Source organism: Phaethon aethereus (genome assembly GCF_964289735.1).
Source record: "Phaethon aethereus genome assembly, chromosome: 13".
NCBI lineage: Eukaryota > Metazoa > Chordata > Aves > Phaethontiformes > Phaethontidae > Phaethon > Phaethon aethereus.
In genome coordinates, this window is record NC_138589.1 from 18,512,044 (window position 1) to 18,538,805 (window position 26,762).

At 37.1% G+C, this 26,762-nt stretch overlaps 1 protein-coding gene across 1 annotated transcript in view; it reads left to right on the forward strand.

Moving 5' to 3' along the window:
- CDH13 (cadherin 13) overlaps positions 1-26,762 on the forward strand; it is a gene marked incomplete at both ends in the record, with an annotated part of 495,274 nt that overhangs the window by 72,025 nt on the left and 396,487 nt on the right. Inside the window, one exon of the mRNA XM_082005778.1 lies at positions 25,848-25,959. Within this exon, the coding sequence (XP_081861904.1) occupies positions 25,848-25,959 (112 nt within the window). The remainder of the gene's footprint in view (positions 1-25,847; positions 25,960-26,762) is intronic.

Consider the following 26,762-nt stretch of genomic DNA (forward strand, 5'->3'; position numbering starts at 1 on the left):
TGTAGGAAGAAACAATAATAAATGTTACCCACTATGGGCTCTGTTCGTTACTTCTCCTGTTGGTATAGTTATATTGGCAGCTTAATGTAGTACAGGTTTACTGTTACAATATGCTATACGATGAAAATATTGTATGGGCTACTTTTGAGTTATTGTGGGACATTACCTGTAAGCCCCACACCATGGAAAGCTCCTCTGGGCTGAGTTGGGTAAGTCTTATTTTCCAGTGAATGTGAAGGTGTTAATATTTTAGCAATTGCTGGGAGTTTCACTATTCTGTGACACTGGCTCTGCTCCATATTTTGGGTTTCCATCACATGAGAACTCTGATCTAATACTTTCACATCCCTTGCTGAAATTAAGTTCCTAAGTAGGCTGTTTCAATGAGGAAAAAACATCATCTCATCCTTGGCACACAGCTAAAGTCTTTGAACTAGAAGGAGGAATTACTGACAAAAACATTTCGCGCTTGTTATGTAGCAGTTTGGACCTGGATGATCATTGTGTTTCTTCTTGACTTTAAAATCTATGTCGTCTTAAGAACTGTAGAATTCTAAGAAGATTTATAATTCCTTCGTTGGAAATATTCCCAGTGATAGTATCACCATAATATTAAGAGGGTAGTAGTCTTGGAAGCCATGAGCCTTACATGTCACGTAGGACTTCAGTCTATTGAAGAGCCCCCTACGTAGCAATTTCAGGGGAGAGAAATTAAAAATGCAATCTGAAACTTGGGTTTTCAGCTGTAACGCTCTAGTGATTTGCCACAGAGTTTGCAAAAGCAACAGGACTCTAAGTATGCCTTCTTTTGCTCTTTCTCATTCAGCACAGCCCTTCGAGGAGTTCCTCTTTAGTACTACCCAATTCCCACCTAGCTATTATGTCTCCTTAAGATCATGAATCCAAAGTACAGAAGAAGCACTGCTGGATGGGATTCTCTTTTGAAAGGCTGGGGAAGCTGCCTCAGGAGTGAAGTTACCATTCTGATAAATTTTTTTCATTCACACTTCCTAGCTTCTTTTACCAAAAGACACAGGTAGCGCAATGGGATCACTGCAGTGCCCAGTATGTGGGACTGAAATCTCTGCCAGCAAAGTCAGCTCTTCCCTTTGACTGATGGCTTTTGCTTGCCAGGTAGACTGTAGGTAGACTTTATATTGGAATGGGTTTATGAAAGTGAGCTTGGAAAAGGAAACTCCCTTGCTGTATAGCAGGTAGGCAACAGGAGGAGGAGTTGTGGATTAGTGAACGAGCCTGGCTAAAGTATCTTGGTAATAAGTCTAGTAGTGTATAAAGGGATGAATCTATTTGATGGTTGCTATTTAATGTGCATGCTCACTCCATTTCAGCTCAGCCGATTGTCATCTCTGGTAGTGGATATATAGGTAGATACGCTCGAAGTGAAAAAGAAAGCTTTGGGCAACCAGATATCTTCCAAATGTGAATTCTGTGTCTGTCCAGGGAACATTTTAAGGCAGTGAGGAAATGAAGAAAGCTATCATCAAACTACATTGATACAGAACATTTTCATAATGGGGAGTGTTGAATAGAGTTAGCAGAAGGGTGGGGTGGGTGAGGAGAAAATATTTAGAGCTTAAGTAAAGAAGGCATCTATCACCTTTTTTTTTAAGCCATCTAAATGAAAAGTCCCATGACTCTGTTCTTTATGGAAGTGAAAATATTGCCTGCAGAGCTGCTGGTGTTTCATTATTCAATTGAGTACAGTACTCTGTTTCAAAGATTGTTCTTGCAAATGATTATTCTCTACTTCTATCAGCCTGTCTTCACAGTTCACCCTTACTGAGCCATGTCATTTAAAAGTCACAAACCCAGTAAGTGTGTTAGGTTGTGTTTTTTTTTTTAATGCTGAATGTAGTAGCAAACACATCTCTGACATCATTGCTTTATTCCTTAAATGTTGTGGTTTCTTTTTGTGTAAATTACTATCGTGCTGCTAGTTGCATGGTAGAGACTTACCCTCAACTCCTGGTGTTGAGGCTATGAAAAGAAACGGAGAAGACTGGGACAGAAGAGAGCTTAAGGGCCTCCTAAGAAGGAAGTTCTTGCATGTAAACGTGCTGGCAATGGAAGGATACCCAGGGTTCTTATCTGTGCCCTGGAAACTACTGATGTGGCCCAAGGAGAGACTTCCATTAATTTTACTAGACTTCGGTTCAAGTCAGATGTAGTTAATGTTTCTTTGGCATAAGTGCTCTGGAAAAGAAGGTAACTTCAATGACTAATATGGTCTGGATCATTGATGTGCCTAAGCATGACCAGTATGCAAATATATTCTAGATACAAAAAGATCAATTAGGTCATCTAGTTATACTTTGCACTGTTCCTGTCTGTTGGTACAATTTCACAAGAATATTACGACCTGTTTCATGACGAAGTAGGCATTTTGAAGCGTTTAGTGTTGATTTAGGGAGTGGGTAAGTAAAACAGAACAGCAAAGAGGAAAAGGAAATACATGAACCAGTGTCACTTATTCAATGAAGTTTTTAAAATCTTAGAGGAAGAATGTGATAATGCAATTTTTTTTTTTACTGTAGGCTCTGACTTGCTGGGATGAAACATAAGCTAGCAAGAAATATTTTGTACAGGAAATGAATGTTCACATGAGTATAAAAAGTTAATGACTACATTAAATAGTCTTTTCAGCATATCACCTATGACTTATTTTAAGATACTCTGGCCTTGTTTCTGTTTTTATTATTTTTCTATCATCAGATCCTACAATACTTTATTGTTCTCTATCCACACATTCGTTTTTTTTCTTTATGTAGAAGTTATAATGAAAACCCTCACTTTAATTGTGCATTGGTGTAAAATTGAATAGTCTGTGTCATGTATATACTGTTATCTGCTGGCAAACAGTATGAGAGATATTAGGATACTTAACTACTCTCGCTTCATGATCTTTTAAATCTGAGCTTTTTTTTATTATGAGGAAACATTTCACTGTTTGTCTGATCCAAAACCCATTATAGTTTTGGGGCAGATTCCCATTGATTTCCATAAGTTTTGGAACAAATTCTTATGAGCTTTCGGTTCAAAAGCAGCTTGTGTCAGTGTTAGAAAAAGGAAGATCATGGGGACCTTGGTGGCTTTTCCCCCATATTCCTGTGGAGTGTCTCTCCCTTTCTAGAGAGTCAAGTCACAGCTGCCTTTGCTGCTTCAGCCGTCCAGAAGCGCTTTTCTATAGCTCTGCCTCATTGATTCTCCATCTGTTTTAATCTGAACATCTTTCTGGTGACCTATGTTCGCATCTGGTGTAAATAAGCCACTATTCAAAGTGTTTTTACGCTGTCAGTTACCATTTCGGGGAATGATTTATTATAACAAGAGCTGTATGCTCTGTGCTGTAGAAAAGGGAGGGAAAACTAGATGTGGCCTCAAGGAATTCTTACGTCTTTCTTGACTGAGATTGGGAAGCGTGAGGTTATATGGTGCGAAGAGACGTAACTGATTATCTGTCCTCCCAAATTACCAAGTAAATAAAGGAGATGGGGATCAGGCTGGCAGAGAAGGCAGCTGTTATCCACGTTTCCTCGAAGTTGTGAAGGACCCGAGCCAAACCTCAGGGATGCTGGTCAGAAGTCTGCCAGCCACTCTGAAAGACATTTGATAACACAAAGGAGTCTGCTGAAAATTTGACCCACTTTTCTAAGTTGGAGTACAGTGCCTTAATTACAAGCCTGTCCTATCCTTTTGCAATTAGAAAACCAATATACTTCATATAGACGAAGCACCATATTACCATCTAATAACAATTTATATTCTACGACTGTACAGACTTTTATTTCAACACTAGAATAGCACAGAAAGGAATTGCAAGAGAATTGATGTTTGAAAAGGAATTTGAATATAGACCAGGTGGTTAATTTGCTCACATTAGTTATCATGTTTAACAAGGGAGGGTGCAGTCTGCAGTCAAGTTACTAGAAGAACATCTCTATTGCTATTTAGCATCACTGCACAGCTTTGCATTTTTGCCTGTTTTACTTTAGTGCTGTAGCCTTTTTTTTCTCAAAACACTAGGCAAAGAAAATAGCATATGGATTAGAAGTAGCATATCTGAACTGCTCTGTATGTCTATTACATGAATTGGTACAGAAGAAAAGGATGCATCATCATGCTTTGATAACAAGCAAATCAGAAGCAATTACTTTTTCTTTCAGAGAAAAGGGGATCACTTACAGTACTTCAAAATAAGAAGATTTTTCCAATGGCCTAGAGAATAATAATCTTTTGCTATGTAAGTTGAGATGCTATCATTTCTTTCCATCTCACTGAGCGTGAGCCATTCGTTGTATATGAATGCATCTCTGCACTTAGGAAATAGATTGCTGCTGTTGAATTGGGTAAGCTGCAGTGATGCCACTTCTTAAATATCATTGACTCCTGATCCAGTTGGATCAGATTTTGATCTTTATAACACATCCTCTGTTCTGAAGGAGAAAATAAGTAGAACAGATTGTTTTCCACGAGGTTTTGGCAACTTGAAAACGTATTTGTGAGGTTGTTACATAGTGATTGCTCATATGTCTGAGTAGTGTACGTAGAATGATTTTTCTGGATTGCCACCCTCAGTAATCTGCGTTACCTATATAGCAAGTGTCTTACTCACAGTTGCTCTGGGCAAAGCACAATGTGCTTGGCATGGGTGGTAGACTTGTTCTGGGACAGTGCTTAGTCTCCAACCTGTGTGTGAATGCAAGAGTCTTAGCCATGGAAAATTACTGAACACCTACAGCCTCTCTTGTCTTTAGAGAGAATTGCAAATGCTCAGCAGTGCTGTGAAGCAGCTTTTTAGTTACATTACACATTATAAAGAAAGGTCTTCATTTACTAGCAGAAGCTCATGGTTAAAAAAAGCCTAATATCTAGACTGCTTCTACATCAATCACAGGTAGTGAGAAGAAAACATGTTGCTATTGGACAATAAATAGCATGTCAAATAATGTAAATTCATATTAAGAAGTAAAGGCAAATGTAAATCTCAATCTGTTAAAAGCATTTCTACATGTGGACTTAAACAGTCTTGTTCTATTCTTCCTCCTGCATGGCTTTATTTGCATTTATTTGCTATTTTCCAGTGGGATTTAAGAAGATTCAACAGTTTCATGTCAAGGTTTATTTCTTTAATACTTGTAGAGACTGGATGAAAAAAGCACTTTATGCTGATTATAGACACAAATACATTATTAATGAAATAAAGCCAGCTTATTGGTTAGCCAGTGTTAATACATGCAACAGAAAAAGTTAATGACTGGTTTGTTAGTAGGGTTTTTGTGTGTATTTTTTTTTTTTACTTTGCCTTAGTGGAACCTGGCAGGCCACAGATATCTATGTATATCTTCTTAGGCTGCTGTTAAAAGTTAGTATAGCCTCTTTTCAGGTCTTTTCCTCAGTTGGCTGTAACATTCATACTGGCTCGGCCACTCTAGCTCCTGGTCTTTCTCAGTGCCCTGGTGTTCTCTGCCCTGTTCCTGCAGGTTTGCTGTATCTCCAATCAGAGTAACTACAGCTAATCTGTGACACTGCAATTTGAGCTTTGTGTCTTGGAAGTACAAACAGGCTACAGTTTTCTTCTAGCCTTGATTCATTGAATCAATCTTTTTTTTCTTATTATTTATTTTTTTTAAACAGTCTTTCAATAGCTCAGGGGTAACTTCAGTTTACCACCTTGTTCAGTACAATTGCTCTCATTCAGCTGCTATTATGACAGACCTATAGAAGGACAGCATTACACTGGCTTCTACTACGCCTATCAGAATTACAGGAATCAACAAGGAAGCTGTAAACCCTATGCTAAGAGGAAGTTAACGATGGAAAAAATATTCATAATACCTATCTTTTGGTGTCTGTCCTATGGCAGTTGTTGTCTGCAAGGCACAATGGGACATCTGGAAGCAAAAGCCCTTCTATTCAGGTAGCTGAAATTGCATTAGCTGCTCTCGCATAAAGAGCAGGATTAGAGTGACAGACCTCCCCACTGAAATACTTGCTTTTGAATAAACTTGTCAAATGCAATGAGGAGCGTCATGGCAAAACTTCCCTGCTTCTGCTGTGAGGAGAGCTTCTGTTCAGACTATGACAAGAGGGCTGTGTTTAATTGAGTTGCATCTTGGTGCCATATGATGTAGGTAGATACAATAAAGGGGGACAAAGGGCAAGTTCTATTCCTTGCTATCAAGCTTCCTTTCTTCTAGTAGCAGGTAACAGCAAAATAATTACTGCATGTTTAAAACAGGTGTGTTGTAGAAAGAATTCATAGGGGAAGCAAGAAACTGCTGCAATGGTTTCACATTAATTTATGCTCAAGATAAATGCACTGTTCTTTATGGCACAACAGGGGACCGTAAATATAATGGAGAATACAAACTAAGGAGGATAATAGAGAAAGAAGGCATCCTGCAATACCTTTAGAGTTCCTGTGTTACTCTTGCTTGCCAGAATCTGCTTTGAGCATTCACTTAAGCATAATGAAAGCGTAGCTTACAATATAGCTTTGTAGAAACTAGGTCAGGTAAATTGGAGATGCTATTGTAGCTTTACTTGCTCTTCATCTGTAGATCTAAAGTTCAAATGAAAACTACCCTTTAATTTTTTTTTTATTAGTAGCCATTGCAAAACCATCATGTGATTCAGTACATTGAAACTAGGCCAAGGTGACAAGTCTGGATTTCAGTACTTTAGAAAGTTATATGCAGGCAGCTTGGTTGATACTTCCACTACTCCAAAACATGTTTCTGCTTAGAAAATGCCGATGTCTACTTCTTAATGTTACCCTTTCTTCTCCTAATACTTATTTCATTGTTTGTTTTGGATTATGCTGCAAGAAAAAATATTGGCAGTTTCACAACCTTGGCTGGGGTTTGGAAAAGTGTCTCCACAGCTAGGCTGTGCTTGACTTTGTCTAAGTTACACAGAAAGATGTAGTTTGGTCACTAGAAATCTGTTACATTTGTGCAATTTTCCTTATGGGACAAAGTTTCATCTTCCTTAACAGAGTTGTTCAGCCTGTGTTGGGATGCCTCACTAATGTCTTGTATTGTTGCTTGTGCCAGCTTGGTATGTCCATAGAACGTCATGGTGAACTAATGAAGGTGTTAATTGCCACTATAATGGCATGCTGAAATGGTTTTAAATGGTGACAAAAATACCTAAGACCTAGTGGCTCAGTGAGCTAGTGAAGTTGAGCCATGCAAAGCAACTCAAAATATTTTAGCTGTAACTTCTTTCTGGTAACTTCTAAAAAAAACTACTTTTCCTCTTCCACTTGGAAATTTGAGATGGGAATATATTTTGGATTGTGTCATCTCTAGCTGATACACTTCAGTTTTGAAAGCTTAATAAACGGGAACTACTAAACTTGCCCAAAAGAAAGAGTAATTTGTGTTTCCTTGATGGGGTGTGCGGCCACTAAGGTTACAGCTTGGGTGCCGCATTTGTGGACACAGTTCTCCTGAGTGGCTGAATAGCAGAAACGTGTCCAGAGTTGTCATTCAGATGGAGACTCTATCACACAGGACAAGAGAGACGAAATTACTGCCTTCCAGGCCATACAGCAACAGCTGAAGTATAATGTTGATCTAAAGTGAATGACACCATACAATTTGTCTCTTTAACCAAAAATGAAACGCTCTGATTTGGGAGTCTTAACTGCTCATTTTGTTAAAAAATGGTAAAACAAAATGATTCAATACTTTCAGAATGTTTTTTTTCCCATGCACTTCTAAATTTAAAAAGAAGTTCTGTTGGTTTCTTTTACTGTTCCAGTATACCCTCCTAAATAAGTAATATTGCCCTGAGGAGGGAAAAATATCACATTTCAATTATTTTTATAGAATATTTTATTGAAGTTATGCATAACAGATGACAACAAATGTCATTAATATTAACAGAATTGGATAGTTTTCCTTAATTTCTGCTTTGTGAAGTCTTATTCATCTCTGTGCTTGGCTCTGGGGGGAAAAAACAGTTTAATGTAATTTCTGGTCCTAATTTAATCTTTGCTGGTCTCAGATGGTTGTCTTCTCTCCCATCGTAGTGCTTTAATAATGACCTACTTTAAAGATATTGACTTTATTGTTTGTTCCCTAGGCTTCTCACAGGCAGAAAGATGGATGTCAATTATTCAGCAGAAATTTTCTCCCTGACAAAATTTTCCCTTGGTATCTTAGCTGAAAGCAGACCCTTTAACATACTGATTTCTTGCTTCATTTATCCTTCAACTTAGTTGGAAATAGGTGTCTACTAATGAGTTAACTAAGCTAATAATTTCTAGATTTTCAAGACTTAATCTGCTCCTGCACTAAGCTTTAGAATGAGTTAATAATTAATGTTGTGGAGGTAAAGGTTATAAAGTATATTATTCTTGTCATAGTCTGTCAACTGTAGTGCAATTTCCAGTGGAAACTTGAGTTAAATATGGTTATGCATGTATTTTTATGAAATCCTCTCTGAAGCTGCTTACTTACAAGCACACAGACCACCTGCGTTTTTATAGCTGGCAACTGAACACTGCTTAGAGTGAAATGGATGCTCTTTTCTTTGTCATAGCTGTGAAGGGAATTCATGCACATGTGCCCCTTTCAACTGTCCTATAATCCTGGCAGCCTCTGGCATGCAGGATAAGGGAGCAGAATTGAAAGCCAAAAAAAGAGAAACCAAATCTAGGACATAGAAGGTAGCTAATGACAAGAAGTAAATTGCCAAATGAAAAGGCATGGAGTTTAAATAAAAGTAAGTGGGATGGGATTCTGGCTCTGTCACAGGAGAAACTTTCACGAGGGGTTAGGATTTTGCCCATGTTGGTTGGTTCTTCTCTAGTACTTCACCAGTTGATTAAAAACCACAAAACCAAAACAAAAAACTACCAACCACAAAAATAAACGAAACCACCCTGCAAGTGTTGTCTTATCCCACTTGATAGGAATAAATTGTAGCAGCAGTCTCTTGCTTTTCAGGGACTTTTCTACTAGTACGTACCTGTTGCTAAATCTACTGTACCTATTTTTCTGGATTTAGTTTGTTTTTTTTTTTTTAAATAAAAGTAATAAAATGAGTGGTTTCCCTGACATCTGATCAAACACTTTCTCATTCTCCATCTGCACTGTATAATATTTGTTCCTGCTGCTACTTGGCTTTTATTTCTGTGGCCAATGGATACAATAAGGGATTGTGATTTTATTGTTGGCAGAAGTGAACATGACTGTCTCATTTGCATTATGGCTTTGTTTTTGAAAATTTCTTTTGTCTTTTAGAATGTAGATAACTACTTTAAATTTTTTTTTAATTGTGTCCTATGTGGATTTGAAACCTAGCATCACATTGAGCATAAACCTCCTGCAAGAGTTTTATTCTTCAATTTTGTATATTAATAGTGATTTTATATTAGTTACTAATGAAGCCTTTGCTCTTAAGACATTAATGAGTGCAGAAGGTAAAAGGTAACACAAAGCATACATGAACTTACTGGAATGACTCTTCTAATTGAATTGCTTTTCATCATATATAAAAGGCAATTCTTCTGGAAACTATGGGCTGTGTCCTTGGTTTTGCTTATTACTACTTCAGTAATCAAAAATGAACCTTCTGTTGGTGCTGGAAATTACAGAACTAAAAGTTGGGCTTGGTTACAATTTTCAACAGTGTGAAAAAAATTATAATGTCTGTAGGTTTGAGTATCTCTAAATACACCTCCTTAGCCTAATTAGAAAACAAAATACGATTTAGAGTTTCAAATTTTTAAATCTTGTGTTTGGTAGGCATTTCTTCCTTCTGTCCTCTGAAGACACCCTCTTTAGGGGTGATGAATATATGTGTAAGAGAAATATATAAGGAAGTTACTGGTGTATTATAAGTATAGCAAACAGATTTTAAAATTGAGAATTCATCTAAGCTGTATCTATTTTGTAACAGCTCGAGTAACAATCTGTGATTTAACATGTCGTTTAAAAAGAAATTCTTCAGGACAACAGTGGAAAACTTGACTACCTACACAGTTTATTGCTTCATCAGAATCTATGTAAAATAACTCAGAAGTGGAAAGGATGGATATTTGATTGATACTCGTTTTCTTCTAAGCCATTGCATTAGAGATACACCCCCAAAATAAATCTGTGTGTATGTTGTTGTTCCACTATGTTGTTCCACTATGTTGTTGTGTATCTGTATTTAATAGGGTAACTTAGAAATTATTTTTTTTTTATTAAAAAATAGCAGTGTCTTACATTAAACCCCTGACACTTCTTCCTGTTAATCTAGTCAGAGTCTCTCAGTAGAGTCTCTCAGTATTTTCCCACTGCAGAGAAATAGACTTTAAAAGGAGGAAAGATCTAAAACTGATCTCGGCAGAGGAGGCTTGTTGTGAGACAGCTGCCATTAGTTTTTAGCTGATATGCAGGGAGAGGGTGTAACAATAAAACAAGCTAAAACAGGCCTAGCATTTTGGAAACGTTGATGCTTTTGCCATAGTCCTATTTCTTCTACGCTCAAGTGGCTACTGATGGTGCCTCAAACAGGCAGTATTTGTCAGCATTCATACAGTACTTACTCAAGATTTCAGATCTCTTCAAAACACTTAAGTAAATCAGAGAGGCTCCCTGCTATGTATATTAATTGTATTGTGTTCACTTACAGATGAGGGAACGTAGGGAGGTTAAGTGGTTTGCAAGTGGTGTGTGGTCTGAGTGTGTCTCTTGGCTTGGATTAGAATCGAGGAAGGAAAATCCTTATCACAGTGACTGGGAACACTGGGACTAACCAACAGATCTAGGATTGCAGCCTGGAGCCTGCTTATACTTTCTCCACTAAAATGGCAATCCAAAATAAATAAAATACAGGAGAAAGCATTTATAAATTAAAACGAGGCTCCAAATACCGCAATTTGCTGTGCCTTCTGGTTTGTTTTTGGCTCAGGTCCTAATCTTGTTTCTCACAAGAGAAACTCCTACTGTGAATAGCTGCTTCTTAATAATAGAATATTACTTTACTGATTAATATTTGTTGGACACAGTCTAATTATGGTTTCTCACAGCTTTTTTAATTACTATAATATGAGGTTCAAGTGAAGTATTTCAGATGAGTTTAGCGATGCTTTGCAACTTAATTCTGTACACTGAGCACAGCAGCTGACTATTGGGAGAGAGGAAAACACAGTCCATCCTCAACCCAGGCCACGTGTTTTTGAATGATAAGATATGTTAGTATTTTTGTTTCTGAATCAAAAGATGTAATACGGAGGATTTGCAGAAGCTAGGAACTCGGAACCCTCAGCCTAGGGAATAGCTGCAGTGAACATGATTAACTGGATAAAGGGGAGCTCTATGTAGTGCAATTGAGGATGTCAGTGTTTACTTACTAATTGAAATTGGAGAGACAGCATTAAAAGCCCATGATTAGTAAGGCATGCCAACATCTTTAAGGACCGGGTTCTTTTTCTTGGTGAGAAATTATCCTATTTCTTCTACGTCATTTGTGATAAAAAACGAAGGTGAAATATGAAGACAAGCCTTTTGAAGAAATTAGTCCCTAATTTTTTCTTTCCAGGATGCCACATTTTAAAACAGGGGTTAAACTGCATTCATATTTGTTGAATATCTCAGTGGAAAGTACAAAAATACTTGCGTTGGATTTTTGTTTGGTAGTAAATGTAAGTGTATTGGCAGAGTATTAATGAAGGATACCAAGTAAGAACAAAGTGGAGAATTCGCTAATAATGTGACCTGTCAGCTGTATTTCTCAGTTCTCCATTTGTATATCTCTAGTGTGAGTTTCAAATGTCACACCTTAATTTCTTCCCTTTTCATTGGGAAATGGTTAAGAGCAGAGCATGTTCTCTACTACTGAGAACAATAACTCCATTAATCAAATTTCTTTAAAAAACCAAAAAAAAACCCCCAAAAAAACCCCAAACCACCAGGTTTTTGTGTATCAGTCCTGTTAAATCAGGAATGAAGTCCCTGAAGGCCACCCTGAATTTCCTACTTGATGTAGTTAATATTTACAATAAACTTGAACCAAAAGCTGTTGAGCACACTGTGTCAGTGCTACAGAGGATGTGAATGATGTTTGATAGTCAAACGCTGTGGAAAGAAATCCTTCTGATTTTCATGGACTCAGAAAACTTCTTCTAGACTTTGTGGTCCTCCTTTGAAATTATTTATTTCAATTTACCAAAGTAGAAGTATGTAGCTTCCGAAATGCTCATGCTTCACAGTATGTAGTAAGATATGGGAATTCGATTATGGAAAAAGGGTCTCTTAAAATATTTTAAAAAAGAAAAATTACGTTTCTGATTTTGCATAATGCTGATTTGTTTTGAAGTGTAATGCTTTTATGCTTTCACTCTTGCAAACTGATTCGTATTTAGTAGATGAAAGATTACGTAAAATATAAAATTCTTGTATAATTTAAACTACCTGATAATGTACTATAGCCTCCCAGAATTCAATCCCACACATGAAGAATTGATTAAAAAAACCCCAAAAGAGTAATTTTAAATTGTTCAATGCTGAGCATGATCAGAACCCCAATCATTTTCAAATAAAAGTACCTATAATTGAATCAGTTGAATAATTTTAAATTGCTTTATACTGTGCAAGCACAGAACCCCAATCACTTCTAGGTTGAAAGAGTTAAAAAAAAAAAATAATATTGAAGTGCTCCAGTAAATTGAAATTGCTATGTAGAAGGAAAAGGGCCTTTAAATTATTGGATACTTGATTTTTTTTTAAGATTTCTTATTTTCACGTACAAGTTACAGCTTTACTTTGTCAAAACAAACCAAAAAATCCGATTGTATAAACTTGCAAAAAACTAAATTAATCCCTATTACAAGTAGTAATGGTAGGACATTCCATGATCAAATGCATGTATCCTGGTATAGAAATTCTCAGTACTTTCATTTATTGTGCGTAGCTCAGACAAAAATAAAACATAACTCTATAAAGAAAATAGCTTAAACACTAGAATTCTTCTTTAGCCTGTTGTAGATGCAAACGCATGTTCTTACATGTTTTCTGTCCAGGAATTTTAAACAAAGATGTGACTCTGACCTCTCTCAACTACTTTAGTGATAATGCTTGTGTTTAGATGTAGATACAGGTTGCAAAAGCAAGATCCGAGGCAGAGATTCATGTTTTTCACAACCTTTCATGTGTTTTATGTGTATTGTTTGTGTCTGTTGCCTGTTGAATCTCATGTGGAACAGGTGATAGACTTGGCAAATGCAGGTAATTATTAAAACTAATAAATGTACTGAAAGTGCTGTCCACAACATTAAGTGGGGAGGCTACAATAACATATTGAGTTGCCTAATCACTGCGGAAACCTAACTTCGTTTAAATTATGGATTTTAAAAAGCAAATGTTAGTTTATCGTAGAGGTTTCATGGTGGAGTTTGTGGGATACAACCATATGTATGTCGTTATGCCTCAGGACTGACAGCTGTCCCTTCACATAAGAAGAAAAAAACCCAAAACATTATGGTCTCAAGGGTACAGTTAATTTTCTGTGATTATTGTTTCTACAACCAACTAAAAAAAAGTCCTGAAATATTTAACAATTAACTTGCAATATTTCCCAACAGTATCATTCCTTGATGGCTGAAAGAAAGTTCTATTTTAAAGAAATAAGAAACAGGTATTCAATAGGGTATTAGTAAGGCATTCTCCAGTACTTGTAAGATCTCCTTCACAAAGGGTCAGGATTTTCTTTGACTTCCTAATACATGTGGGGTCAATAGCTATATCCCTTACATAAAATATTTCATTCAGCTTTTAAATGGCAAGCAATTATAAGAAAGAAGGTCTTGGTTTCATATTATTTATGTTGTAATTAATTTACCGGACTGATTTGCCCACACCCCCTCTGCTTTGGCTGCTCAGTGTTGATCTTTAATAGTTATCATGTTCCCAGCATTAACAGCAGTCCTGGCTAACCAGGGAGGTCTTGGCTGACTGGAAGTTAGCAAATGTGATGCGCATCTACAAGAAGGGCTGGAAGGAGGATCTAGGGAACTTACAGGCCTGTCAGTCTGACTTTGGTGCTGGAGCAGGTTATGGAGCAGATCATCTTGAGTGCCATCACACAGCATGTACAGGACATGTACAGGTGATCAGGCCCAGTCAGTGTGGTTTTATGAAAGGCAGGTCCTGTTTGACTAACCTGATCTCCTTCTGGCACAAGGTGACCTACTCGGTGGAGGAGGGAAAAGCTGTAGATGTTGTCAACCTAGACTTTAGTATTTGATGCTGTTTCTTGCAGCCTTCTGCTGGAGAAAGTGGCTGCTCATGGCTTGTTTGGGTGTACTCTTTGCTGGGTAAAAAATTGGCTGGATGGCCAGGCCCACAGAGTTGTGATGAATGGAGTTAAAAATCCAGTTGGTGGTTGGTCACAAGTGGTGTTCTCCAGGGCTCAGTATTGGGGCCAGTTCTGTTTAATATCTTTATCAGCGATCTGGATGTGGGGACTGAGTGCACTCTCAGTGCAGATGACACTGAGTTGGGTGGGAGTGTTGATGTGCTCGAGGGTAGGAAGGCTCTGCAGAGGCATCTGGACAGGCTGGACTGATGGGCTGAGGCCAGCTGTATGAGATTCAACAAGGCTAAATGCAGAGTCTTGCACTTAGGTCACAACAACCCCATGCAATGCTACAGGCTTGGAAGAGTGGCTGGAAAGCTGCCCAGCAGAAAAGGACCTGAGGGGTCCTGGTCGATAACCAGCTGTATATGAACCAACAGTGTTCCCAGATGCCCAAGAAGGCCAACAGCATCCTGGCCTGTACCAGAAATAGCGTGGCCAGCAGGACTGGGGAAGCAATCGTGCCCATGTACTCAGCCCTAGTGAGGCCGTGCCTCAAATACTGTGTTCAGATTTGGGCCCCCTCACTACAAGAAAGACATTGAGGTGCTGGAGCGTGTCCAGAGAAGGGCAACAAAACTGGTGAAGGAAGGGTCTAGAGCACAAGTCTTATGAGGAGTGGCTGAGGGAATTGGGGTGGTTTAGCCTGGAGAAAAGGAAGCTGAGGGGAGACCTTATCACTCTCTACAATTACCTGAAAGGAGGTTGTAGCAAGGGGGTGTTGGTATTTTCTCCCAAGTGAAAAGTGATACAAGAGTGGATGGCCTCAAATTGTGCCAGGGGAAGTTCAGATTGGGTATTAAGAAATATTTCTTCACTGAAAGGGTTGTCAAGGGTTGGAACAGGCTGCCCAGGGAAGTGGTTGAGTTGCCATCCCTGGAGGTATTTAAAAGACGTGTAGTGTACATGGTTAGTGGTGGACTTGGTGGTGCTAGGTTAACAGGTGGACTCAATGATCTTAAAGGTCTTTTCCAACCTAAATGATTCTATGATTAATGGGTTTTATTTCTTTGGAAAGGTCATTCTTGATGTAATGTCACTGTTAACACAAGTGAGCCTGTAAGCTTTAGAGATTTTGCTTTACTGTGATGTGCTCAAAAATGTTCCAACTACTTGCTGTCTTTCCCCTGGGCACGCTTTCTCTAAACTCGGAAGAGTAAGTACAAGTTCTTTCAAATTTTTGACTGTCGTCTTGTAATTCATTAGCAATACAGCTCAAGTAGCAGCTGGCACTGCCAGAAAGACGTGGGTCTTTTTTTACCCTTATTTGTTTATTTCTGGATGAGTCTAGGAGCTTGAAAATTACTGCCTACTGTAAGTAAATGTACAACCACTTGACTGGTAAAATGAGCAGTGATACTATGACTTGGGTCATACCAGTTAAATGAACTAAAAATATGTATGGTAACTAGCCTACTAATAATACAGTATAGTTAAATGCTCTTTAGTAAATGAAAATAAAATCACTTGAAAAACAACATTGAGTAAGAAAATACAAAAGTGTGTAAATAATTTTAATAATCAGTTTTGGAGTTAAGTTCTAGGCTGAAATAAAGTTAAATTATACTATAAATATCTGCATTTATCAAACAGTCCCTGTTAAAACAGTGTAAAGATATGTATTTTTTAATATATATATATACATCAACATATATATAAGTGCAATACAGAAATATATATATGTTGCATATTTTTTTCTCCATTTCATTCAAGTTTCTTTCCTTCCCTGTTGTGGTTACTTCAAAATTGATCAGTTATTGTCTTTCTCTTAAAACTCTGATAATTTTTTGCACTTCTTGATCAGCCATCAGGGTTAACGGGGGATAGTGGTGCTTTATTTTGACAGGCATAGATAGAATCAGTGAATTTACTGCAGTGTAATTATATAGCTCAGCTCAATAGTTGATCTTCTATGATCTATAGAAGTGTGTCCCTTAAGAATGTTGACTAGGCAGGTAACAGCTCATCTGCTTCCATTTTACTTCCTGGAATTTCTGTTCTATGGGTTGTGAGATAAAGGTAAAATAGGTAATATGTCTAAGTGTGGTGTACTGTCTAGGATAACTGACTGAAATTCCAATGACCTCAGTCTGTACATCTAATAAAGGCTTAAATTATCTTTTTTTTAAGCCTTTCTTCTATCCTGTGGACAGAAGTTAGCATACAGGCAAGTGGTTTCAGGTTTGTGTTTTGTTTCATCCTTTGATTTCTAAGCTTGATTCCTTCTCTTATAGGCATATATTATGTGCATGATGTAACCATGTTTTGTTCTCTTAGCTAAAAAGAGATTTCTTAGACTTATTTTGCATTCTGAAGTTATTTATGTCCCTAAACATTACCAACCAGAGTAAAAACTGGTGTACAGCTCTTTATTTCCTGGAACTGGTAAATAGGACAAGCAGAAGTAGTACTGTATACCACCACATATCACTTACATGGTTTTTAGTCTAGTTTTCTGAGATTGTATAAGCCTTATTCTCTTATTGCTTAACCATGTTTTTCACAATTCCCTCTTATGACACTTGAAACCACCGGGCAGTTTCACTAATAGTTGGTAGGCTGAACGTGTCATGTTCGTAGGAGTTTCATGAAAATGGGAAGCTGATAAGAGAGAGGATGTATCAACCGAAAGAAAGATTGAGCTGATTAACAGGCCTTGTCCTTACTGAAAGAGAATACACCTATAAGCTTGTTTTTTGAACAGAAATCAATAGGAGGCCAGTCTTCAGAACCATTTATTTTAATACTATCATACTTCTGTTGCTCAGTATGATTTGTAGTAAAGAAAAAATAACTTGTGATGTGCAGAAAACTCTGCAAAGAATCGTCTATATCTTGTTCTATAGAATATATTGTTCTAGTTGAAGTCAAAATATGTCAAAAGTCAGTAGATGGGTTTGCATTGGGCTTCTTGCTTTGTAGCAATTTCTCAATTTTTATTATGAGTCTTCGGATGTTAGGGTCCCCCCACCCCCCTGTACCCTTGCTGGAATTGAGGTATTTACCTGCAAAATTTATTTATGTTTTTGTTTTTATTTTTTTAAATCTTACATTTGTGACTGTCTAGGAGAAGGTCAGACAGTGTTCAACAAGTGTTTTCTTGAAGTTGACAGACATTTTCACTTGTCCTTTTATGAGTTCTGGAGGTTCTTCCTGTCTTTGTAGTGTTTCAAGGTGATAGCACTGTGTATGTGTTTAATACTCAAAACCATACTATTCTTTGAAAGATTGTTTTTTAGCAAGTTCATTTTCGGTTTTAGCTTACCAGCATAAAAGACAGATGTTCAATGTTACACTAAGTTCAGTTTTGTGCTGCAGTAATAATTGCTTTATACTATAACTTGGTGGAGTATAACGAACGTGATAGATGGAAGGTTGCACCTTTTTTGATAACGATCACACTGTTGGGAAATTAAACATGTATCATATTCCTTAGAGTTTCCAGCCATCCTACCCAAAACCCACTATCTTCTGTAAGAAATATGATTTTAATTTTTTCTCTAACAGCTTTTGCCACATAAGTGTTTTTTCTGTGTGGAATAATGACTTTGCCCCATGCAACTGCATGTGAAGGGTTATAAATGTATTTAAACAATTCTTAATTTATTTCCTTTTTTAAAAAACAGAGATCTACATTTTCATTCATCTAAGTGTTTCATGAATTCATTACTGCTGGAAAATAGGATCAACCTGTTTAGTGCATTAGGTGATAAATAACTAAAATGTTTGGTATAAGCAGATCTTTGAACAGGTTATTGTTGTAATGCAGTTTAGGTTTCGGTAATTCCATACCTGCAGTGTAACCAGATCAGAACTCTGACTTTCAATGTTTCTTCTTTATGCCTTTTTCACTGGTGCAAGAGTGCTATTGAATGGCTCATTTGCATTATTCTGTGCCCTGTGAAATAAATTTATTATGCAGCTTCCCTAAACAGGCTAACCAGTTGTAATCTCATTCCAACAGTGTATAGGTTTCAGCAAGATATGATTACTTTTTTTATAACACCTAAAAATAAACAAAAAAACCCCATGAGGCCCAATCCATCCTTTTGTCTAATTTTGTCTTATTTGTTAAATGGTGTTACTAATTATGATGGATAGGTATTTACTTGTTAAATATCTGAGTAATTTAAAATATTACTTACTTGGAGCACAAGTAACACATTTTGACCTCTGTTATTAATCATTAAAATCCTTAATGAACCAGGATGATAGTCACTGCCTGGATTACAACAATCTGAACGATGTTCAGATATGTCTATACAGATGAACCAGTAAGCTGATCCTGCAGTCAGAGCCATATGGGGACAAGCCAACTTGAGTCTGAAAGCCATCATCTATCGGCAAATCCTGAGTCTCTGCTAATAAGCTCTATTGAGAGGGAAGGTTAAGCTTGGGCTCTGTGCTGTAAGATGTCTGCCACTTGCGAGCAGGGTTGGTTCCCATCTAATCTAAAAGGGTATAGATAGATTTAGCAATGCATGAGGGTTGACACCTGTTTGTATTTCATAAAGCTTAATCCTGACTCTGTTTGCAAAAGCTGCTTAACACTGTTGTAGCTAAACAGAGGCAATATCTCCATTGATGTAAAATTTTTCAGCTCTTTGTGTATCAGTTAGTTTTAGAATTATTGTGATCATCAGTATGAAAAGATTTTAAAAAGGAAAAGTGGAATTTTAGGAAGTATTAAGCAACATATTTTGGGCTTAAGAAAATATTAATATCACTTAACAGACCCTGGGGAACGCTTATCTGGAATTCTTTGTGTATTTTGCATATGTGCAAACTTAAGCAGCCACAATGAAAGGTTACTGAAGTGGTCAAAGGAATGTATCCTTATAGGAGGAGATTGAAAGAGCTTGGTTTGTCTAGCCTGACAAATGGAAGAGTTAGAGTGCAGAAAGGTTAATTAAGTTATGAGACGAGAATAAATGGCTGTAAATCGACCATGAACAAACTTATTCTGGAAACTACGAAATGACTGTTAGAATAAAGGTCCAGAATTGTGGAATGCAGGAAGAATTATCTGTGATCAGGATCAAGTGACTGTGCCAAGCAACTATATGTTGTGCCTGTTTGTAAGAGCAGAGGTGGTTCCTTCTAGGCCTGTGTAAGGCTTTTCTGGGTTCCCAAGTCAAGAAAAATCTAAGCTAGTTCAAGTTCTGATGCATGGAAGACATGTTAGTAAGAGTTTTTTAATAAACTTAGGGTGCAGTTTCGTGGCAGCTTAACCAGATTAAGTGCAGGCTGTGATGGCCTTGCACATGACCATGTTTTTCCAGCTACGCTAGTCTGTGGGCACTGGCTTTCGCAGAGCTACCTGGTGACTTGATTCAGGGAGCAGATGTGGCTGGAAGGGCAGAAGAAGTGATTGGTTTCCAGGCAGGTCAGCGCCAGGAGTGAAGCTTCAAACGGGGGTGCCATGGAAGCGCTCACATACTTTCTAGTACAATTCTCGTATTATCCTTCTTGACCTTAAGCAGTGTGGACTCCAGAGTCACTTTGGGCTCTGAACAGACCCTGGAGTTGTATCTTAATAAACTGATGGTGCCTCTTCCAGAAATCTTGAGTTTCAGAAGGAAAGTAGCTGGCTGGCTGTTCAGACACTACTGCTGGCAAATTGCTGCTTGAATAACTTAACAAGATTTCCAGTGTCATGGAAGATGCACACTTTTTACTGAATACGTGATAAAATTCTTATAATAAACATACATTCACAAGGAAAGGTGCTCACAAAAAGAAAGTTCCTGTGCTAGATAGTCTCACAAAAGAGTTTGTCACTTTTTTTCCCCAGTTAATGGATGCTTACTGCAGTCACACTGCTTAGTGACAGGAGAACTGAATTCATTTGAGCCATTAAAGTCATTCTAATTTGCATTTTCATAGCCCACCCTTCACTACTCCAAGTGTGACTTTCACTTTTAGGACAGAGCTATGCGGTAAATGGGTATGTAGGCCCTTTAAAAGAATATTTATCATCCTTGAAGAATCTTTGTGCCAAATCTTAATAGCATTTCCTACAAAAATGACTTGAATTCACTATCAGATTTAGAGGTAGAGCTGTAGAGATTGTGAATACTCCTTTTCTGAACCCCTTTCCTGATAAAAAGGAGAGAGGTTAAAGCCTGAAATAGTGAAAACTTTCGCTCCAAAATGAAAATATTGCATTAAAAAATTCCCCAAATCATAGTGCTCTAGAAATCAAATTAATGCAAAAGAACCGTTAATTTAGTCACTTTCAGAGATAAATAATTCATAAATACCTTTATGCAATGTTAAAATACCTTTGTTAATTATGCCAATCAGAGGATAAGTTACTCAGGCTTTTGAGGGTTTTTTTTTTCTGTTCCAATTGATATTAAAAAATACAGAAGACAAGGAAAATTTAATGTCCGGTCTGTATGTGATTTGATGTAACAATTGCCTTAGGACCTGCTGACACTCTAATTGCAGTCTGCATAATGCAGAATCAGAACCTTACTTAAAGCCGTGCTGTCTTTATTCTGTTTAAGTATCCCTTTGTTAATTTCATTTAAATAACTCCCTCATTTAAATCTTGAGTTAAAAACCTAAAATCAATGAATAGTTCTTACTGGCTTCAGTGAAGACGGGATTTCATCATCTCTCTGCAAATCATTGTGACACTGCGCTGCTTAATACTTGTTTTTCTTCTCCCATGGTTTCCTCTCTATCCATTTTTGTGGGTCTAGTGTTGCAGCACCTGAAGATAGAAAGGGTTTTAAGATTCAAAGATCTTGATCTGCATGATAAAAATATTTTGTCATATGCATTTAATTCAGTCTTGGCAGTTCTCATTATTCTGATTACTTTTTTCCTCTCAGTTCTCAGCTTTTAGGATCACCGTATTTTATATGAAAATCTGAAGTTTTCATATGCAAAAAGTAAATTTCTAGTTCTGATGCTTCCAGAAAAAAGCTCAGAAGCATAAATTTTCAGTACTCCCTTCCAAGTAAATGAGTCAAATGAATAAAAAAGAAATCCCACAACTGTACTTCCAAGAAAATCACACCAAAATCTCCAAACAAAAAAATGCCAACTAATAACCTCATGTTTCAGGAAGTGAGTCATAATTTTTGAACTTTTGAGATTATTACAATTATTAAAAATGTGTGTGATTTCTATTTTAGCTCTTCTTTTGTGGGGTTTTATGTTGGTTTGTTTTAATTTCAAATTGTTCTCCTGAAGTCGAAGGTAGAATGTGGTCCTACAGAATATTGCCCTATGAAATGAGATTTGTATTTATTTTGTGTAAAATTAATGTCTGGGCAAATGGCTTTCACAGGTGTCTGTACCATTTACATCTTTATTTAAATAAAGCCTTGCACAAGGATGAATTTCACACCATAACAATGTGTGTGAAATGCAATCAATATTCTGAAGCTTACATTTTTGTGATAGTTGATCTCATACAGGTAGGGATAATAAAGATATGAGTGTGTTTACAGTAAAAGATCAGAAAGCTCATTTCTGGAGTTAGGATGTGGCCAGCCAAACCTGAATGGAGTCGCTTCATGTGCTGAAACCAAGAGAGTCAAACAGGGCATAAAGACACTGAAATTCTTTGGAAGGTCATTTCAGTCAACAGCAGAGGAGGTAGAGGAACCCTGACTTTTGAGATGTGGTAATACCCAAGGGTACTTTAACATCAGGAACTTTATTAATTTCCTCTGCAGTATGGCATAAAATTGCTGTCCTCTTTTTCTTTCCAATCGATGTTCTGTGTGAGATGCTTTCAGTGCAAATGTTGACATCAGTCAAGGTCACCAGCATGTATGCACTGTTTTATTAACGAAAAAAAATAAAGACATTTCATAGGCTTGATTGGTCACTGGTTAGAACTACGCTTCTGATGACCTAAGTGACCAAACTTGCACAGGACGTATCTGAACTAGCGACATTTTCTTATAGTGACTGGTAATAAATTCAGAAAGACAAATTGTTGGGATATTAAAAATGTACAGAGTGAAGATTCCTTTCTGAAAAGCAGTTGGTTATGAAAAACTGATTCTGCTTGCCAGTCAGTATAGGATCTGTAGGTCTGAGTAATTACAACTCCCTTGTTTGCTTTTCAGGCTTCTACCCCTTCAGATTTTCAGGAGCAAATGATGTTTTCTGCATAACTTGTCATATTCTTTCAAGAACATGGCTTTTTTCTTACTGGTGGGCGAAGGATCCTTTTGTACTAATTACGTAGTACTTACTTGACTAGATGTGTGAACAATATTTATGTATTCTGAATTCTCTATATATCACACTTAAACATTATTTTCAGTATATTTAGCTGAGGTCTTTCTTTAGACAGATATCAACCCATAAACCTTTTTATCATGTTCAAAAATATGAAATCTACATGGTGCTTAAATTCAGAATGCATTCTGCTTTGAACAATAGTCTCTTTGCCTTCAATACAAATCTGCTTGGCTTATTTTTTGAAGGTATTTTTAAAGACTTTTTTCCCTGAAGTGAAGAATCTCAACAGAAATTATTTTAATGAAATAGACATTTAATTCAATAGAAGACATTTTTTCATGAGAAAAATAAATTAAAAGAGTAATCATGCTTTTAAAAGATAATTAATTAAAAACTCTCAGTATGGTGACAAATTTAACATCTTTCCTGACATGTTGAGAAGAAGAAAGTGCCTGGAATTGCACAAGTAGAATAAAATGTTCCATTTCACAGCAAGGCCAAGCCTGAGTCTTGTAATTATTTCAAAGGGAGTAAAGGTCATTTTCTATTTGCTATATCTGTATTATGTGAGGCTTCTGTACCAGGCTTACAGACGTTAACTCATGACCTATTTAGATTGCCCAGATTTCAAAGTCAACTTATACTGTCACAAATCTGATAAAGTAGACATATTCCCTTCTCTAAGTACTGACATAGATGATGTCCAAACCAGGCTTTTTATTTATAGCTCCATAAGACAAGTTTCAACTTCAAGATGCCAGAAGCTAGGAGATCAGAACTTGATTTGCCTCTTACTTGCTGTATTAATCCTTTAGGAGAAGAGTTGTTTGTAGTTAAATTTCAGCATATATTGCTTGGGCAATTTTTCTGGTGTAGACTTGCCATATAACTTTGCTTCAGTTGTTGCTTACATCTTGAGATCGGAAGACTTTTCCTTCTGCTGTGATTGCATTTTTATGCATATTCTTTCAGTAACACCAGGAGTCAGAAAGACAGGTACTTTAAAAATGCACCTGTGCACACAGAAAATGTGTGCAGAAGATGCATGTCTGTTGTGCATGTGACCATTTAAATGCATATCGGGCTTTTTTTTTTTATTATCAAGTTTTATGCACAATTTTGAGGGGAGGCTCTGAATAGGTCAGTTCACATTTGCAGTTGCCTCATACTGGAAGCCCAAAGGGGACACATCCAATTCTTAACCCCTATAGAGTCCAGAATCTGCAATAGAATCAATATATCAATGTCAATAATTGAATGAGGGATCAAACACTGTGGGTTTGGTTTTTTTTTAAGCCTTGGTTAGAGAGGTAGCAGCTATGTGGGTTTATAGAAGTGAATAATAGTCAAGTGTAGTGTACCTTGCTTGGCGTAACTTTAAGTCTTTCTCTCCTTTCTTGGTTAATCCTTCAAAAGGACAAACGTAGAGCAGGTGACAATGAAAGGCAAAGGTGTCCACCTGCTGCATTTGGCTACCACCAGCTTAATTGTCATGAAACCTTCTGGCTGTTTCTCGCAGTCCGCTAGCACTTTTAGCCAAGCTTTTATAGCAAATGTCAAGGACATGAAATAAATGATCCAGCAGTTGGTTTCAATAAGAACTAATGCAGAGCAGGTGGGGTATTGCTGCCTTTGGTTTTTATAAATGGGATTGCATAAAACTTAGTGTGAAGTGCATGAAGGGAGAGAGCAGATAACGTATTGCTCTGATTTAACAAATGGACTATGAGTGGTGGTTAAGAGGGAAACATGCAGATGTTAAAATTTGGCAGTACATCTCTCTAGGATCAGGATCAACATACCTAGATAATAATGTGGTGGGGAGAGAACTGTGTGAGATGCTGCTATTGGGTTGGGAGAAGTGAGAGTGTGGTTTGTCACCTGAGCTGGTGAAGGAGAAGGGAGCCTTCAGCATTCACTTGTGTAATATAGGGGAGAAATTGTCCTCACTTTAGAGCTGAAGAGCTTTATTTGCAAAATTGTAATCATCTGTTGAGGATGCCTTGAGTAAATAGACCCATTTGTGCAGGGCCACTCGAATTTTAGAGTGAATGTCATTCCGAACCACTGTGTTTGACCATTTTCTTCTTGCTCACTATGTGTGCCCCCTCTACTTGATTTTTCTTTGTCTGTTCAACAAGCAGCAGATTGACCATAATAACTTTGAGATCAGAGTAGTCTGTACACCAGCTGAAAGTCAAGTTTTGAAAAACACCTTTGGAGGTTCTGAAGCAGAAAGTAGTTTTGAAAATACGGCTACACATACATAGGCTGAAAAATACAGTGTTGGCTTTTCCTACTCTTGAATGTGCCTCCTTTTGTCTCTCTCTTTAGCCTTTTGAACCTTTTAGTGTAATCTTTTTTTTTTCCTTGCTGCATCTTTCTTGGACATTCTTACCCCCATGCCTTCATATAAAGGCTTCCAAGAAAAAATAGTGTTTCAGGTTGTTGTCTCTATTTGAGGATAGAACACAAACCTTCAGAGGCTGAGATTAGCATTGTACCTATTTCCAACCAATTTTATTTTGCCTTTAAGCTTTGTCCTTTGCTGAGGTGTTCCTGCGGTGACAGGGAACTTTGACCATGTACTGACAGTGACACACTGTCTTCGACTTTAATCTTCACATCCACCGCCCCTATGATGCATGCCCTTCATTTTCAGTCTTCCCTTCATGTAAACAAACTTTTGATTGCAGGGAAAATGGACAAACTGTGGCTCGGCGTGGTAGGAAAGGGCAACAATTTACATTTGTTAGCAAAGAAGTCCTTTTATAAAGGAAACTTCTGTGATGTGAAACTTCAACCTTGAATAGAGAATTCCTTCTGTAATTTGGTGATCAACTTTATGAAACTAGGTTTGCAGACCCTAATTAAGAAATCATTTAAACCAGTTTGAAAGTGCTTAATTTAAGCATATACCTGCTTGTATTCACCTGTGATTTTTCCTGTGTTTTCATGAAGACCAATAATATGCTTTATTGATAATCTGAACTGAACTTAACCTTGAAAGCTGTTTTGTAATTTCCATGCCAGACCACATATATAAAAGCAAAAACTTTATAAAAGTTTAAAAGTATAAAAAATTGTTTAGCAAGATTTGAAGGGAAGGTGTGATGTGATGGATATTTTGTTTTATGAGCATGAAGCCCAATGTTTTGTTTTATGAGCACTGAACCTAAACCCAGTATCATTCCCAGAAGCCAACATGATGGATGAATGATTGGATGTTAAAAGTCCATTTCCTTTTTTTTTTTCCTTAGGTTCTGCTGCTGGCATATGCAGAAGATTTAGAATGTGTCCCTGGATTCCAGCAAAAGATTTTTTATATTGAACAGCCATTTGAATTCACAGAGGACCAGCCAGTTCTGAACCGTATGTTGTTTTCATATATTACTATTGTGCAAAAATGAGAATTTCTTATGTATTCATATTGCTCCTGCCATTTATCAGAAAGATTTTTTTTTTTTTTTGTATATAGGGTTTTGAATATTGCCATAATTCTGTCTGGGTTCCTCTGCATTAATCCTATATCTCTACAGATTTATTCTGTTCCATGTATTACAGATAGCAAAATATTTTATATAATCATTTAGGACAGGATGAATATTGTGAAAACTTAGAATCATCCACTTTTAAAAAGTAAATTTACTCTGAATTTTTTTTAATACTCTTTCTTATAACCTGGGAAATCTGGGCTTACCTATCAACATTTCACTGTTAATTAATTTCTGCAACTCAGATTTAAAAACTTGTATCTTAGAAGTTTCATTGCAAGCTGGTGGAAGTCCAAGTCTGTATGTGAAATTGAGAGGAGGCTGGATGAAGGTTGTGTCCATCAGTGATAGTAAATTGTTCCTACCTTTGTTGTGCAACTGGGATGTTCAGTAATACTTCTAATGACCAGGTGTCACATTATAAAATCCAATCTGGCACTGTATACTCAAAGCATTAAACTGAAGATTTCATTGTTTTTCAATCCTGGTATTAGTTCACTCAAATACTTTAGTAAGTAAGTGTTACAACTTGTTCATTCAGTTCTGTGGCTTTGGGACTTCAAGACTGTCAAACTAAGGAAGTACCTCATCCAATGGTCAATGATTTTTGAAGACTTAAAGATATTAAGTGCTGCATTTTTACATGTGATACATATTCCTAATAGTTTCTTTGTCGTGCTT